At 36.3% G+C, this 17,260-nt stretch overlaps 2 protein-coding genes across 28 annotated transcripts in view; one reads left to right on the top strand and one right to left on the bottom strand.

The window, feature by feature from the left end:
- BTLA (B and T lymphocyte associated) overlaps positions 1-17,260 on the top strand; it is a 70,424-nt gene that overhangs the window by 39,229 nt on the left and 13,935 nt on the right. For 7 of the 21 annotated variants that reach the window (XR_004319666.1, XR_004319640.1, XR_004319642.1 and 4 more), the window contains 4 exons: positions 12,211-12,243; positions 13,467-13,606; positions 13,996-14,754; positions 15,009-15,055. Coding sequence is in view for 4 of the 21 variants with exons in the window: in XM_032479150.1 (XP_032335041.1) it covers positions 12,211-12,243; positions 13,467-13,606; positions 14,206-14,241; positions 15,009-15,055 (256 nt within the window). In the remaining 17 variants the exon portion in view is untranslated. The other 14 variants (XM_032479150.1, XM_032479141.1, XM_032479148.1 and 11 more) reach the window with 8 other exon arrangements.
- Positions 2,095-17,260, bottom strand: part of LOC102506680 (OX-2 membrane glycoprotein) — a 97,233-nt gene continuing 82,067 nt past the window's right edge. For all 7 annotated transcript variants that reach the window (XR_004319611.1, XM_032479128.1, XM_032479088.1 and 4 more), the window contains one exon: positions 2,095-2,352. Coding sequence is in view for 2 of the 7 variants with exons in the window: in XM_032479117.1 (XP_032335008.1) it covers positions 2,300-2,352 (53 nt within the window). In the remaining 5 variants the exon portion in view is untranslated. The remainder of the gene's footprint in view (positions 2,353-17,260) is intronic.

The raw sequence follows: 17,260 nt of genomic DNA, 5'->3' as shown, positions 1-17,260 counted from the left end.
ATTACCCAGCCAGAAGGGCTCTCTCTCTCTCTCAGAGATCTGAAAACTCTAAGAGATTGTATCTTGTTCAAGATAATTATATTTAAAAAAAATCTGATGAGAAAGCTGAAGAGACAAGTGAGCTCTTTCTGCATCCCCTTTGCACTAGAAACTGTCCTATTACTAAATAGTCATGAACAGTGGGATGTCCACACCCCTGGGTGTGGGCAGTAAGTGGGTGCCTTCTCTGTATAGAGTTTTAAAGCAAAAAAATTTGGTCTACTTTTAATGACCACAATATGCCAGTAATTCTGAACAATATCAGTGATAAAATATCCCCTCCCCCCCAAAAAATTTTTGGTCTAAGTTCTAAATAATTACTCTGGTTACTCCTGAGTTTGAATAATATGTGTGTAAGTTTCAAATTAGTACATTTTCAGTACTTCCCCTTTCATAAACATCACATCTACGTAAAAGTTATCTCAGAGAACATCCCGGTTAGAGAGCTGCCCCTGAACACATACAAGTTCAGCTACATGTATTTACTTCAAAAGTAAATTCATAATGTTCAGAATCATTTGAACTTGCTTCAAGTAGTTTGTGTCTCCAACCCCTGTGGTACTACTTATTGCTGCATTTACACAGTAGATTTTAAATGAACAGTAATACCACAGTGATTATAGAGATACAGAAACAGAATATGAGTGGTTTCATTTCTTTCATTCTATGCAATCATTTTGAATATTTATTTGTTTAAAATTTTAAAAAGTAAAGCAAAGTACAAACTGGGAGGCACAACTTTTTTTCATTCATGAACTAAAATTTATATATGAAATGTTTTATTAATATCTTTACAATTGAGATGTATTTTTCTCTATAAAGCAATGTTTTAAATTTAAAGAATGAATTAAGAAAATTAAACTTTACCTTAGTGGTACAATTTGGTAGTTGTCTAAATTGTATCTTTTAGAGAATTTCCATTTTAGTAACATTCACTTATTAATTACTGGAAAATTATATAAACTTAAGTATTAGGCTATAACTAAAGAATTGAAGTTTATGCTATTTAGGTGGATATAAAATTATTAAATATCTGCACATTTTTCCTTTTTGTATTCTATTATTATTTTTCAAATATTTTTTTAACTTGCATCATTTTATGCTTGAAGTTTAATGAGAGAAAATATTCACTGTCTATGTTTCTTTTTAGACCATTTTATTATTTGTTTCATTTAATGATTACTTCCGAATATTTTTCCATATAGAAAAAGGGATTGTTAAAAATGATGCACTCTGGGCATCAACTATGCTAAGTACACCCTAGTCATGGAATGTACATACTCTCATAATTCAGTAGTGGTGTTCATAAGAATTTTTAAAAACCTACAGTGACTTAAAAAGGGATACTTCATATGAGAGCCTGAGGATGGTAGAGAGTGCATCATTCACTGCATGCATTTATTTTAATTATTTTTAGCATTGAAAATTCCCTACCATTAGATATGAATGTTTGAGAAAAATAGCAGTAATAACAATAATTAACATTGACTGATAAATCCCAGCCAAAAGCGGCTGAGATCTTCGTTCCTCTTCAGAAAATGTTTGTTTTATGAGACAAACCCTTGGGGACAGCTTTGGATATCCTGAGTGTCACAGATGATTTTACATACTTCAGGACAAGCAGCAAAAAAGTGTCAACATGCTTCTCAAATGGAAAGTTAGAATTATGTCATTTAGCTTAGTGTATCAGTCCTGCTCTACAAACATCAGTTTCAGTATCAGGGAGATACGCAGTATTAATTATTTCTTTGTACAAAGAATGAGTACTGTCAATGACATTTAATGCCAGTTGGCAAGCCTCCATCTGTTCTTCCCTCCATTCAAGAAAAAATCCTATGCTGGTCAGTCAGTGTGACTGCCAATGATCTTCATTCTGCTGATAAGAATATGCAAGAACCGCAGTGATGTTTCCATTATCCTACTGCAAGTCATTGACGGGGTCAGGACTAACAGCTAGCTCTTCTCCACTCCTGATCCACTTTGTGCACTCCTATTACCGAGCCCAAGCTCATACTTCTTTTCACACAACAGGCCAATAAATCAAGAGAGGAATTGTTGAGACAACGAATAGCAACTTTATTCAGAAAGCCAGAAGACGGAGAAGATGATGGACTAGTGTTCCAGAGAACCATTTTGCCTGGGGTTTGGATGCTAGTTTCTTTTTCAGAACAATGAAGGGGAGGTGAGGAGGTAAAGTCAAAAAAGGAAATACGTCTTTAAAAATATTTCCTGGCTCTGACTAGACTCTGAAAGGGATGTATTAATGTCTTCTTTCCTGCAGCCATTCACGGGTAGGTCTGGTCAAGATGTTTCCTGTGAGTTTAAACAAAGGTATTTTAGCTTAACACTCAGGCATGGGAGGCAGGGGTTCCAGGAGATGGGCCATTATGTACACCTTAAGCTATAAGCAACATCACTTTAATGGTTAACTTGTAGCAGAAGCAATAGATACAAAGGTTAAAGTAAAAGAAGTAGATCCAATATGGAGTCAGATTTGTTCCCTATTACACTCCCCAGCATATAGTCATGGAATGAGGGAACTAGAAGGGATCTTCAATAGTGCTACTAGCATTGGATGACAGCCCAATGGCTAAATAGAAAGGTAACATACTGTAATAGAACGAGAGACTTAGAAGTGTCAGACATACGCTGAGGGAGATGGAGTTGCGTATGTGTTTGTATGTAAGAGAGGATAGTGGCTAAGACTTTTCCTATTTTTGTAGTCAATCCTTGCATCTTATTTTAAAGAAACTGAGGGCCAGTGAGACTGGGTGGCTGTCTCAACATCACACAGTCTTTTAGCATTTGAAGAACCATGTTCAAATGCAGATTCTCATTTTCAGTTATTTACATACCCTTTATAAATATACCAAAAGACTCAGACTCTGTATTTTCTCATGGTGGATAACAAAGTTTACACTTCTTCTACCCAATGCTTATTCCATTTATTCTGAAACAACTAGTGTCATTATTTTCAGAAAACCATGATCCAAGTGTGTATCAATTCCCTAAATCTTCCTGGAGATTCCTGGCCAGTCTGCCTTTGCCCTTCTGTTTCCCCAGTCTTAGAATACCTTCTCTGTTCTATTCACTGCTCTGGTTATCAAAGAGCTTCTCATTCACTAAGGTTTAGCTCATATATGACCTTTTCATTCAGCCTTGCCCCTATAGTCCCAGTTGAAGTTATGCTGTTACCGAGTCCAAACTCATTTTGCTTGCTGTACTACAGGCCAATAAAATGGGAGATGAGGTGTTGGGGCAAGTAATAACGATTTGATTCAGAAAGCCGACAGACTGAGAAAATGGCACACTAATGCCCTGGAGAACCATTTCCCCAAGTCAGAATTTAGGCTCCTTTTAAACTGAAAAGGGGGAGGGGGTGTGGTTAGTGTTGCAAACTTCTTAGTGTCAGGATCCTTTGTTCTTGCAGCTGTCCACGTAGGTCAGGTCATGATGTTCCTGTAAACCTCCAACAAGACAAATGTTATTTTATATTCTGCAACTTTTTTTTAATCTTTATATGAAAGGGAAAGTGTTATACCTTTAAAGGTCAGAGCCTTGAAAATAGGCTACCTTGTATATTTCAGGCTATATGCAACATTCTTTTACAAAAAATGCAGAACCAGCATGACTAAGTACTGGAATAGGGTTAGAGCTAAAGGAACAGAGCTAATGTGGAATCACATTTGTTCTTCACTATTACAATTCCTCTGCACACCAAGCAAAGTCTGCCCCTTATTCTAGTGTTATTTCATTCTCCTACTTGTTAAGCCTCTCTATTTCCATTAGAAGGCAAGCCCTTTCAAGAAAGGTACCTTGTCTTATCTATTCCTATACCACCTTACATCCAGCATACAAGGTCCCTCTGAACCTTCCTTTTCAGCTCATATATACTTGAAGGTAAAAAAAGGAGTGGTAGATAGTAAGTTTATTTCAGAAAAGTGACCTTGTTCATTAATCTTGTCTCACCAATTAAATGATAAGCTCCTTGAGATCAAAAAGTTCTTTGCCTATAACGCTCTAGTTTGTCACAATGCTGGCACAGAGTTGTAGGCTCCATAAGTTATGATTGATTTTATCCAAGAAAATGAATAGGGAAGTTAGGAGGCTGAGGTATTTATTAACTTTAAGGAGAAGAACAGACTTCTGGAAACAAGGGTTTCACTTGGTCTTTCTCCTCTGGCCTCCTTGCTTTTTTTTGTTGTAAGTCTAAACACACCCAGATGTTACATTGTTAGAGATTTCCTTTCAGTAAATTATCTTACCCTTTCACTTCAAGTTTTTAAAAACCTCATCCTCATAACTTGACTTCGAGTTTGCTTTGATTTTTGCTGAATTTTTGGAAACAACTGAATTAGGGTATATTAAAGTGAACTTGTTGAGGTCTTCGAGCAGTTATAAGTATCTAAATATTCAGAGGTTTCTACAAGTTCTCTGCAGGTTCCTTGTCTCGATCTGATTCTTGAAAGCTGAGTCAGTTTTCAATTATTCTGAGCAGCGATTGATGAGATATGAGCATAAATCATAGGAAGAGGTTTATTTGATATTAGGAAATAGCTAAAAAAGAATTATTGTGCTGGCCAAGGTGTAGAAATGAAGTAGAACATTATGCTTGGTAAAGCAGTATGTGGAATGCAGGACCAAAAGTTGTTCCCCAGTTCCACGTCTGACTAGTCCTTAACCCTTTGTCTTTAAAAAAGAATTTTGGCTATAATCTCAGTTATGCTTATGTCATTATAACCTATGATACTATTAATCTATTAAAAATCTAATAATTTACAATTATTGAAAGAAATTAGACGGATTGGATATATCACAGAGAGAGTGTTCAAAACAGGCAGAGACAGAGCCAAGAAAGACCTGTAAGGTTGTAGGAAAAGGTCAGAGAGAAAACATCCTGTAGACCATGTGTTTAGCTAAAGCTAATTCTGCTGGAAAAAATAAGAAGATACAAATCACTACACAGTGCTTAACTAAAAGGAATCATTGCCTATTTTAGTTAGATCTAATTTTAGTTGGCCTATTTTAGTTTCACCATCATAGGGAGTCAGTCCCATAGTAGAATAATCATGATTTATATACACTCGTGATGTAACTGATGCAAAAAGACTAAGTAGTGGTTATGAATTGGTGCCATTTCTCATGCTCCTTATATAGCATGAGTCTCGAAAGAGACAATAGAGTCCAGCAATTATCACAGAGTGAATACTTCCATATAAATGTACATTCTAAATAATTGAAGTGTGCCCCTTTGTAGGCTACATATTTTTTGAGTAACCATTTATGATGAAATTCTTAGTAAAACAGATTGAACACTTCTTTACATCTAAAAATAGACGGTATTTAAACATCATTTAGAATTGTATTGTTGATTCAATCTTATCATTATAAACATAGTTATTAGTCTTTATTACATAACATACTTATGCCCTGGGTAATTAGGAAATGATAATGGAATTGTAAGAATTGTGTACAAAAATGAGATACATTTTGGATCTTGCCATAGCTATTTTGTTTGCTCAGAGAAAATTTCTTTTTCATGTATCTTGGATGCTGAGGTTATACTTCAGGTGCTGAGGTTACCAGGTACAAAATTTCATAATAAATTAAGAGTAACAAAATTTATTCAATAATACAGATAATTTAAAATTTTTTCTTGGCTGCAGATTTTTTTTTTTTCCTGCAGATTTTATATACAAATAATGATTACTAACAGAAGGTTCAGAGGAGATAATAGAAAAATCCATTTCCAGGAAAAAGCTCTCCCCACCAAAACAAAGGAAAGCATGCTTCCTGTATGTTGGGCCAGAAGCCATAACTTCCAAAAGAGGTGGATAACTGCTGTCCCTCACACTTGGGAAAATATTAAAAAATCAGGTTATCTCAGAACATCCTATCTTCAGAAAGTTATCTTAAGTTGCATGTCTCCTACATAGAAAAAGCCATGGAAAAAATTGCAAGGCATCTTAAAAGTCATTGAAAAACAAGTAAAAAAAGATCCTAATGTCATTTATTGGAATATACCAGAGCTAGTAATAGAAAATGTGATTACTGCTCAAGAAACAACAACAGAGTAATGGTTAATGAATTATAGAGTAATGAACTCATACAAATTTGAATCTTGATTTTCCTAATTATTAGCATATACATTTTAGACAAATTCTTGCTACCTCAGTTCCCTTATCTCTAAAACAAGGTTCATAATAATATATATTATTTTTGTTGTGAAAATTAAATAACTTGAAATATTTAATGTGTTTTGAACAGCCCCTACAATACAATAAGAAATTGACAAGAAATTGTTATTATTTGCTATTATTGGAGTAGCTAGAAGATAATAAAATAAAATAAAATCTAATTTTATAATAATGAAAATCGTAATATTTTGAAAATTGAGGAAATTTTGATTTTTTTCAACAAATATTTGTTATATGCCTACTATGTGTCACTAGCAGACACTCTGCTAATAAGGGTTAATATACTGGAAAATGTTATTGGGAAAATTATAGAATCATACTTGAGAAATCTTTGTCAGAAACTGTTGAAATGGCAAATATTTAGTCCTTCCAGAACAGATTTGATTTTAATTTTGTTTTTATCTCTCAGGGGAAGAGTCATGTGACATACGACTTTACATTAAGAGATATTCTGTATGTGCTGTGTCAGCAGGGGATCCATTTGAACTGGAATGCCTGTGAAATACTGTGCTAACAGACTTGCTGGGGCCTGGTGCAAGCTCGAAGGAAACAGCTGTTTACATCTTGGGGACAGACTTCAGGGATACATGGGTTGAGAAGAAAGGAAGAATATTTCTATTTTTATTTTGCATTTTAATCAGGTGCTTGCTAGTGAAAATGGGTCATACCGCCGTTCAGTGAACTCTTTGTCTGGATTCATTGAAAGCCACTCAGTTACCATTAATGTGACAAGTGAGTTTTAGATACCAAGACTACCTAATGTTTTTCATATCATATTTCAAGAAAAGGGCTCAGATTATCAAGTGATTATGTTAGACATTGAACTCACATAAAACATCAGAAGGCTACCATGACTCACAGATTGTAATTTGTGGTCACATATGTGTGTATGCACACATATGTGTGTGTGTGTGTGTGTGTGCACTTTGGACTGAGGCAGGAAAGAGTAGACCCACAATAGACAAAAAAGTCTTGAAAAAGAAACAGAGTTGGAGGACTCATGTTTCTCTATTTCAAAGCTCACTACAAAACTATAGTTATTAAAACAGTGTGGTACTGGTGTAAGAATAGTTATATACATCAGTGGAAAAAAACAGAGTCCAGAATAAATCCATACATCTTTGGTCAATTGATTTTTAACAAGAGTGTCAAGACCATTCAAAGGGAAAAGTATACTTTCTTCAGTAAATTGTGCTGGGACAATTAGATATCCACATGCAAAGGATAAATTTGGAACTCTCCCTCATGCATGATACACAAAATAATTTTAAAAAGATCAGATATCTAAATATAAAAACTAAAACAATAACATCTATGTTTATATTAAACTATTATAGTATGTTTCCTTAGAAGAAAACATAGTAGTAAATCTTCATGATCTTGGATTTGTCAGTAGTTTTTTGGTACAATATCAAAAGCACAAGCAACAAAAGAATAAATAGGTGAATTGTACTTCATGAAAATTAAGAACGTTTGTGCTTTAAAGGACACTATCAAGAGAGTGAAGAGACAGCTCCCAGAATGTGAAAAATATTTGTAAATCATTTATCTGGTAAGGGACTAGTACCCAAAATATATGAAGAATTCTTGCAGCTCAAAAACAGACAAGAACCCAATTAAAAATGTGCAAAGGAGTTAAATAGACATTTCTTCAAAAATATGTATATAAATGGTTAATAAACACAGGAAAAAATGTTAAAAACATAATTAGTTATTAAGGGAATGCAAATTAAGCTACAATGAAGTACAACTTCACCCACTAGGGAAACTAGAATTTCCTTTTTAATGGAAGATGATAGGTATTGGCAAGAATATGGACAATTGAAATCCTTATATATTGCTGATGGGAATGCAAAATGATGCAGATGCTTTGGAAAACAGTCTGGCAGGTCTTCAAAAGGTTAAGGAATTACTGCCACAGGCCCCAGTAATTCCATTGCTAGGAAAATACCCAAGTGAAATGAAAATATATATCCACACAAAAACCTGTACACAAATGTTTACAGAAACACTGTTCACAACAGCCTTAAAGTGGAAACAACCCAAATGCCTATTAACTGATAAATAAAGGAAATGTGGTACATCCATACAGTGCAATATTATTCACCCATAAAAAAGAATGAAGTACTGGTACAGGATACAACATAGATGAACTTCAAAAACACTATACTAGGCAAAAGAAGCTGGACACAGAAGATCACATATTGTGTGATTCTGTTTATACAGAAATACCCAGAAGAGAAACACCACAGAGACAGAAAGTGATTAATGGTTGCCAGGGGCTGAGAGAAAGGTAAAATGGGGGGAGATTAATGAGCATGGAGTTTCCTTTTGAGGTGATGAAAATATTTCAAAACTAGATAGTGGTGATGGTTGCACTTTTAAAAATTGAGACATAGTTCATTTACAATATTATATTTGTCTCAGTTGAACAACAGAGTGATTCAAAATTATAATATACAACATTTACAGTTATGATAAAATATTGGCTATATTCTCTGTGCTGTAAAATATACCCTTGCAGCTTATTTATTTTATATGTAGTAGTTTGTACCTCTTAATCCTCTACCCTATTTTGCCCCTTTCTCCTTCCCACTTCCCACTGGTAACCACCAGTTTGTTCTCTAATATCCATGAGTCTGTTTCTGCTTTGTTATATATACACTACATCTTCTTTATGCATTCATCTGTTGATGGACACTTAGGTTGCATCCATATCTTGGCTATTATAAATAATGCTGCTATGAACATTTAGATGTATTTATCTTTCCAAATTAGTGTTTTCATTTTCTTTGGATATATACCTAGGGCTGGAATTTCTGGATCATATGGTAGTTCTGTTTTTAACTTTTTGAGGAACTTTCATACTGGTTTCCATAATGACTGCACAAATTTACATTCCCCCAACAGAGTAGAGGGGTTCTCTTTTCTCCATATCCTCGCCAACATTTATTTTTAGTCTCTCTGACAGGTGTGGGGTGATAATTCAACATTTATTTGTAGCCATTCTGACAGGTGTGGGGTGATAATTCACTGTGGTTTTGGTTTGCATTTCCCTGATGATTAGCAATGATGAGCATCTTTTCATATGCCTGTTGGCTATCTGTATGTCTTCTTTGGAAAAATATCTATTCAGGTCTTCTGTTCATTTTTTAATTAGGTTGTTTGTTTTTTGTTGTTGTTGAATTGTATGAGCTGTTTACATATTTTGGATATTAAGTCCTTTTCAGTCATATCATTTGCAAATATTTTCTCCCTTTTAGTAGGTTGTCTTTGTGTTTTGTTAATGGTTCCTTTGCTATGCAAAAGTTTTTAAGTTTTATTAGGTCTTATTTGTTTGTTTTTGCTTTTGTTTCCTTTGCCTTAGAAGACAGGTCCAAAAAACATTGCTGTAATTTATGTCAAACAGTGTTCTGCAAATGTTTTATTCTAGGAGTTTTATGGTTTCTGGTCTCACATGTAGGTCTTTAATACATTTTGAGTTTATTTTTGTATATGTGTTAGAGGATATTCTAATTTCATTCTTTCACATGTAGCTGTCCAGTTTTCCCAGCATCACTATTGAAAAGAATATCTTTTCCCTGCTGTATAGTTTTGCCTCCTTTGTCATAGATTAATTGACCATAAGTGTGTGAGTTTATTTCTGTCTCTTTATTCTGTTCCATTGGTCTATGTGTTTGTTTTTGTGACAGTACCATACTGTTTTGCTTACTTTAGCTTCGTGGTATAGTCTGAAGTCAGAGAGTGTGTTTCCTCCAGCTCCATTCTTCCTTCTCAAGATTGTTTCAGTTACTCAGGGTCTTTTGTGTTTCCATAGAAAATTTTAAATTATTTGTTCTATTTCTGTGGAAAATGCCGTTGGTGTTTTGATAAGGAATGTATTGAATCTGTAGATTGCCTTGGGTAGAATGGTCATTTTAACAATATTAATTCCTCCAATTCAAGAACACAGTGTATCTTTCTATCTGCTAGTGTCACCTTCAGTTTCTTTCATCAGTGTTTTATAATTCTAAGCACAGGTCTTTTATTGCCTTAGGTAGATTTATTCCTAGGTATTTTATTCTCTTTAATACCATTGTAAATGGGATTATTTTCTTAATTTCTCTTTCTGAGTTTGTTGTTAGTGTATAGAACTACAATAGATTTCAGTATACTAAGTTTTTGTCTTGCAACTTTACAGAATTCATTAATGAGCTTCAGTAGTTTTTTGTGGCATCTTTATGATATTGTATGAGTAGTGTCATGTTATTTGCAAATAGTGACAGCTTTACTTCTTCCTTTCCAATTTGGATCCCTTTTATTTATTTTTCTTGTCTGATTACTGTGGCTAGGACTTAATGTTTCCTCACTTTTGGTTCATTTCAGCCCAAAATCTTCCTAGTATACTTAATTTGCCTAATAAACTTCTTCCATAATGCCGCTTTTTCACTGAGTCCTCTGCAGAGCATCCCCAGTGCCTACACTATTGGGCTCACATTTGTTGACCAGAATTCAAGGCTTTTCACAGTCCATCCACATCTACCTTTCTGAATTGTTTCTGGATTCCACATAGAACCTCTCAATTCCAGCCTAACCGTCCAACTAGCCGTTTCATGTCTTCACCATGGTTCTTCTAGCACCCATTTATCTGTGTCCACCTATCAAAATACTACCTGTCCTGTCAAGCCCAGCTCATTTCCTAGTTCTCAGTGAAGCCTTCTGTGTTTACCCTAGTGGAAGTGGTTTGTCTTTTCTGTTCATTTTTATGCCATTTGAGGTCTTTGCCTCTCATTTATCACAGATTTCCTTGTACTGTAGAAATGCGGGAACTGCCTTTTATAGTATGAAGGCTTATGATATCCTGGCAAGCAGGAACTGTCATATTTCTCTAGATCATCCCTGCTGGCTTTCCAACAGTCAAATGAATTACTTAGAAATTGTCTTTGAACTGGGTGTGGATTTTCCTTTCATGAAGTAATGAAAACAAACATAACAGGGAAAGTGTCAAAGAAAAATTTTCTTTCTGTACCACGGAGTACTTAATAAATTGAGCGTGAGTTGAGGAGAAAAATGTACTCTGAAACGGTATTTAAGGGCCATGGTTTTGGTAAATAAATTTTGGAGGTATGATAGAAAGTCTTTCATTGTCTCCTCTTGAAATATCCTTCTAAGGTGGTATTGGGAATTTTCCTGCTTTGGTTCATGACTCTCTTTTGCTTTTTATGTTCAAGTTTTAATTAGAATGTAAACTGTGAAATTATACTGTACTTCCTAAGTATGTATAATTTTCATGAAGTGTTTTGTAAAAACCCTTAGAATAAATTATTATATGATTTTTTTTTAAAGTGGGGGTTGCTGTTGGGAAAGCAGTTATCTCTCAGAAGGAAGAAAAACACTTTGCAGAACCTAGTCCCAAGGGGACAGTTGACTGAGCAATCACTGACACATACACTGGTCCTTTCCAACCTGCCTTTGGTCAGTCCCTGATTAGGAGCTTCACAAAGGCAGGTGGTGATCATGTTAGCAGGAAAGTGGGGGTGGATGAGTAAGCAGGAAGTGAGAGACACAATCTTTGTTTTAGAATTAGTTCCCACCACGTCATCAAAAGCACTCTTTCCTCATAACTTCCTACATTTGCTTGGAGCACCTGTTGAATATGCACCTTGTTATTTCAAAAGGTGTCATACAGGCTGAATTGTGTTCTTATGCTTAAGGAGTGCAGAAAAGGGAATCAAAGCAGACAGAGGAAGGTTGTGTTTTATTTATACAGTTTTTCTTTGAGACTCAAAATAAACCCAGGGATTTACTTTGTGTCCATGGTCTTGTGATGGTCTACAAATTTCTCAAATTGCCTTTGAGCTGGATTGCTGGACTCTGTTAGTACATAAATGCAGGAGTCCTTTCAGGGACTAGCTCTGATTTCAGACAAACTTGAGTATAACCCTCATTGTTTTCACAACCAATTTTGATTCTTTATCTTGTTTTTCTATTTCAGAATGGACTCAAAATAATTCAGAACACCTTACAAGTAAGTATCAAACTTGCCAAGTAAAATTAAGGAAACTAGCTTGTTGGGCGGTCAGAGAAATCATACAAGTTGTATCTTCTTAACTGAGTGGATTTGTCTGCATTAGGTTATCTTTTGTGGAACCCTTAGTCCCTATTGCTATCCGTTCCCCTCCCCCAGACAGCTGAGTCTGTCAATCTTGGCAATGACTTGGCTGCTCGCCCAGCATAAACAGCAGCTGTGGCGTGAACAATACAGCATTTGTTAAAACTACATTATCAAACCACTTTATGCCCAGATCCAGTAGCTCCTGACCACTTTTACCCCAAAACCAAGTATATGGGGAGGGGTTTATAACTATGTTAGTATATTTAGAAATAAAGCTTTCCTGATAAAAAAAAATTTAACACAAGTACAAAATTTAAAGATGTGTGATGAATCCTGATATTTTCTACTCTATTATGTTTCAATTTTTAAAAATATTATGGGTTATCCATTAAATTGTTTCATGACCCACTACTAAGTTGCAACCTACCATGGATAATCAGGGCCTTAATGCACATGAAGATTGACCAGTAGTGATGCACACCAGCTGCACGCCCAGCAAAGCATATCTGGAAATATCATAGATATCTGGAGATACCAAAAGTATTTGGCGTTCGGAGATATCAGAGTTATGAGACAATGAAAGGGCACTGTGTTAAAGATCTTGGATTTAGTTTCAGAAACATGGTAGCTTGAGTCCCCACTGCCGCTCAATAGCTGTCTGACTTCGGGCAAGTCTTAGGACAATTACTCTTCCCAAGGCATGTAGCTGGATGAAACTATTCCCTTTTCTGAAGTGGTGAATGTGAAAGTTAAATAAGACAATGTAAATGAAAAAGCTCAGTGAAGTGCTATCTGAGAGCTGTTTTGGATAATGTTTTACAGGGGATTAACCTTTGAAGAATAAAAAACCTTTTATTTATCTTCTTTTTAAATCTATTTTTTAATCTTTTTTATCTAATAGATAAACTTTTAAATCTATTTTCAAAATATAAATTATAACTCAGAGTCACCCACATATGCTCAGGAATAAAGCAAGAGGTGGGTGAGAGTACGGAGACCAGGGGTTCTTGGGGAAAGCCTCCTGAACGGGACACAGAGGCATCAGCTGGAACTCCGTTCAGGTTCTGACAATTCAAAGCGTGTTGCCTAACACATCCCATCTTTCCTAGCTGTCTTAATATTGACTACCATTTCAGACACAAGGAATGCCTCAGGACCACCCTCCCAGGAGGAGATGGCAGACAGACAACGGGTCCTTTATAGTTTGCTTCCTTTGAGAAGTTTGCCTCTACTCATTACCTGTTTCTTCCCATTCTGCTGCCTTAGAAGCACCGAGGTGGGTTCCATCTTCTCTCTGCTGCTCTGTGCCACACTTTTAGGGTTCAGTAACAAGGGAAGATAGATTTTTTTGGTTGGTTTCTGTTGTTTTTATTTCCCACAATATTCTGCTGTAAACTATGGACAATGATTTCCTAAGGGACAACTCATCTTTCCACCAAAAAGTGAATTAGATTAATTCAGGTCTCCTCTAGTCATGATAAGGTATGCTCACCACAGCACAGTGTTCCAGCCAAGAGCTGTGCTGAGGAGAGCATATTGTTGGGACTTACTCATGCTACTGTGTCAATCTTAGGAAGAGCTCTTATAAACTTTAAGAATGTGGAAATAATCTCTCAGATCAATATGTGTAATTTGAGTTAGTTTGTCTCGCCCTGTTTTTCACAGCAGCATCATAGCATCCCAGTCATCCACACCCCCATCTAAATGAAAATCTAGTGTTCCCAGAGGAAACTCATCATGTCTGTACTTACTGCTGCCATAAAGACATGCTTGAACTGAAACCTCATTCGACAATAATGCATTTGAAAAACGTGGGTTTGGCTATGATGGGAACGGTATGATATTTGGAAAACAATTCTTTTCTGCTTTTGTAAGAATTCACTGGATGTCACTAGCGAACACCTAAACACGGTAAGAGAGAGATGTATGGCGAATCTTGGTCTGTCTCTGGTCTGAACCACCTCTGTGCTCTCGCTTTCCTTTTTCCCCTCTGCCATCTCATCGAATCCCTTTTCCCACAAAAGCAGCCACTGTGTAGCTATAGAAACTAAGCTGGACAGAGCAACCCTTATTTCTGCCATAAGAGAAAGCCTTGTCTGAGCAAAAGTGCTTCTGGTGTTCTGTGGTGAGGACTTCCGGAGCCGAGAACCCTTCTCGGGATCCCAAGGGAATCCTCTGTAATTCCAGCTCCACCTCTGCCACTCCAAGCCTCTTTCGAAAGTGAACTAGGCAGTAGGAGATCCTGATGATGTAGGTGAGAGGACAGCCGTGTGTGTGGCATTGAGTGCAGAATGTCCCCAGAACAAGGATTTCCAGGCTCTTAAAAATGATGTGCTAGACCCTGCCCCTTCCTCTTGGATACACTGGAGTGAGAAGTGAAGAACCAAGGAACAAAATGGGCAGCATGGATTCTCACAAGCTAAGGTGTGAGTGCCACACTAGTCACAGCAAATAAACAAGCCCAAACTAGCAATAATGCTATCAGTGGCGTGCGAGTGGGTGAGCATGGGTGGGGAGGGCGTCCCACCTCTGCCTAGGGACCGAATTTCAACCTAGTGATCTGATTCCATAGCCCATATTCTTCCCACGACCATAACTTGCAGGGAATTGAGGATGAATTTTATTTTGTGCTGTTCGTTTACCTCTTTTGGTTTCTTATTTTTCTTTTTGAATTCCAGGGGAACAAGAAAAACCTTCTGACACAACAGGAAGGGAAATTAACCTGGTATGTTCGGTTTAGCTGTTAAAACAAATGCAATCTCTGTTATACTATGCTAATATTTGTATACCTTCAAAAAATTTAATGAGTCTGCGTAACACTTACCACGTGTGTGGCACTGTTCTAAGTGCTATATATACTGATATACTTTTAAAATGTGCTTATTTTACATTTACCTTTGTCTGCAGCAAAAGCTCTTCAGGATTAACAAGTCTCATAATAAATGGTCTTTTGGAAGGACTTGAATGGTAGTGTAGAACCTAAGCAGAAAAGTCAGAGACTGAGTGGTGTAACCTTGCCTCTATTCTTGGCCTGTTACATGGCTTCAGGCTATTCATTTATTCTCATAAAAATGCCTTAAAGTCTTTCTGGAAGAGAGTCAGGAATTAATTAAAGAATGAATCATAAATAACCTCATAAAATGAAGTGTGATTTCTTTATAAATCACACTATCAGATAAAGAACCATGATTGTAAGTCTAGTTACTTCTCGAAAGTCCTGCGTGACGTGTATAGGCTCAGCAAGGAAGAGACATCCCGGACAAAGGAAAGGGAGTTTTGGAGGCAGTGCAAAGTTTTCCCACAAGTTCTTGGAATATAAATGTAGGCCTTCCTTTTGAGTTCAATGCTCTGTAAATATTAGAACTCAAAATAGAATGCAAGAGGAGGCAATGCATTTTTGAAAAAGAATTTTACGAAGCTCTTTGGTTAAAAATAGATTGTCATATAAATGAGGCACTGCAAAGGAACTTTTGTGTGTGTGTGTATTTCTGTTAAGAAGAGTAGAGATAAAAATGTAGCAGACTTCTTGGAATTTCCAGAAATGCCAGAAGCAGATATAGCCAATACTTCTATATAATATTAAATTTCACTTCGCATTCCCCACCAGTTTACCTAATTTTAAATCAAACTAAATAAATTCAACTTGATAAGCTTGTGTTAGATTTTTTGTAAGCATCAGTAGGCAACACTGTGTTGGGTGCTAAGGTTTTGTTTCTTCAAGTAGGGCAATTTTCATAAATATGATTTCCTTTCTTCCTATAGTGAACAACAACAATAAATTACATTTGGTTACAATCAGGCCTAAGAGCTATGACACCACTTAAAACAATAATCTAAATAATTTACTGGGCTGGTAAAACCCAGGTTGGTTAAAATAAAGTCCATATTTTTCCTGTGTAAGCTGGATGAATTGTTAATAATTTGAAGTTGAATTCAAGAGGGGTTTTTCTGTGTGTGCAATGATTTGGAAATTTTAAGTTGTTCATGTCTTTCACAGAAATGCCCAGTTTTGTCCCATTTGAATTGTCAGACATTTCAGAAAATAATCAAAGAGATGCCATATTAGATCTTTGAGACTAAAGATTTGTTAAGGAAGTTGTATGGGAATCAGTGGAATAGAAATCCAAAGTAGAGAAAGGAACTGGTAAAAATATGGCAGGTACATATAAAAGCCAAAGTTCTAATCCTATTCCACAGTGTCTTTTGAGGGTATAAAAGTGTTTGTGTAACTATAAATTGGTGAATTGTATATTTTTTAAAAATGTGCTTTATAAACTGTAAAGTGCCATACAAATATATACAGAGTAAGATAACTGCTTCACCAGCACCAGCCTCGTGGCATCCACCCACTTTGATTAAGGTGCCACAAGATAGGTTCAGCATGGGGCACCATGTTTTCTTTTACCCATCTACTCTACAAAGTTTTCCATGGAAGCCAGCCATCTTTTGGGAAAGGATCCAGGTAACTGAGTTGACAGACTATATAGACCGAAAAGTACCTCAGGGACCTCGCTGATCCATTAAAGAGTTACGGCTGTTTATTAGATCACATGACAGTCGTCTTCGCCAGTGCTCCAGGCTCCTTTGAGGCTCTTTCCATCTGAGCCAAGAGACGGAAGGTTAAGGCAATCCTTGCCTCCTTTCAGTCATTCAGCCTTGGTGTTACCTCCTGGGCAGCCCCTCCCCTCAGAGGGAGGCAATGTGCTCAGCGGTTAACACCGAGTTTGCCGGGATGGTGAGCCAGACAGGCTTGTGTGGTAGAACTCTGAACACATGCAGGGAGGATGACAAGGACCCGGGAAGGCATGTGGGCTATCAAAGGCCGTGCACCCGATAGCTTACAGCAGTTAGGCCAGACTTGAAGAACATAAATTGACTGGCAAAACCTGACTTAAAAAATGGAAATAACAATCCTTAGCATCAATGTGAT

The sequence above is a fragment of the Camelus ferus genome, chromosome 1 (genome assembly GCF_009834535.1).
Source record: "Camelus ferus isolate YT-003-E chromosome 1, BCGSAC_Cfer_1.0, whole genome shotgun sequence".
Lineage (NCBI taxonomy): Eukaryota > Metazoa > Chordata > Mammalia > Artiodactyla > Camelidae > Camelus > Camelus ferus.
Note: the sequence above shows the minus strand (reverse complement) of the source record. Positions and strands in the feature narration are given on the sequence as shown.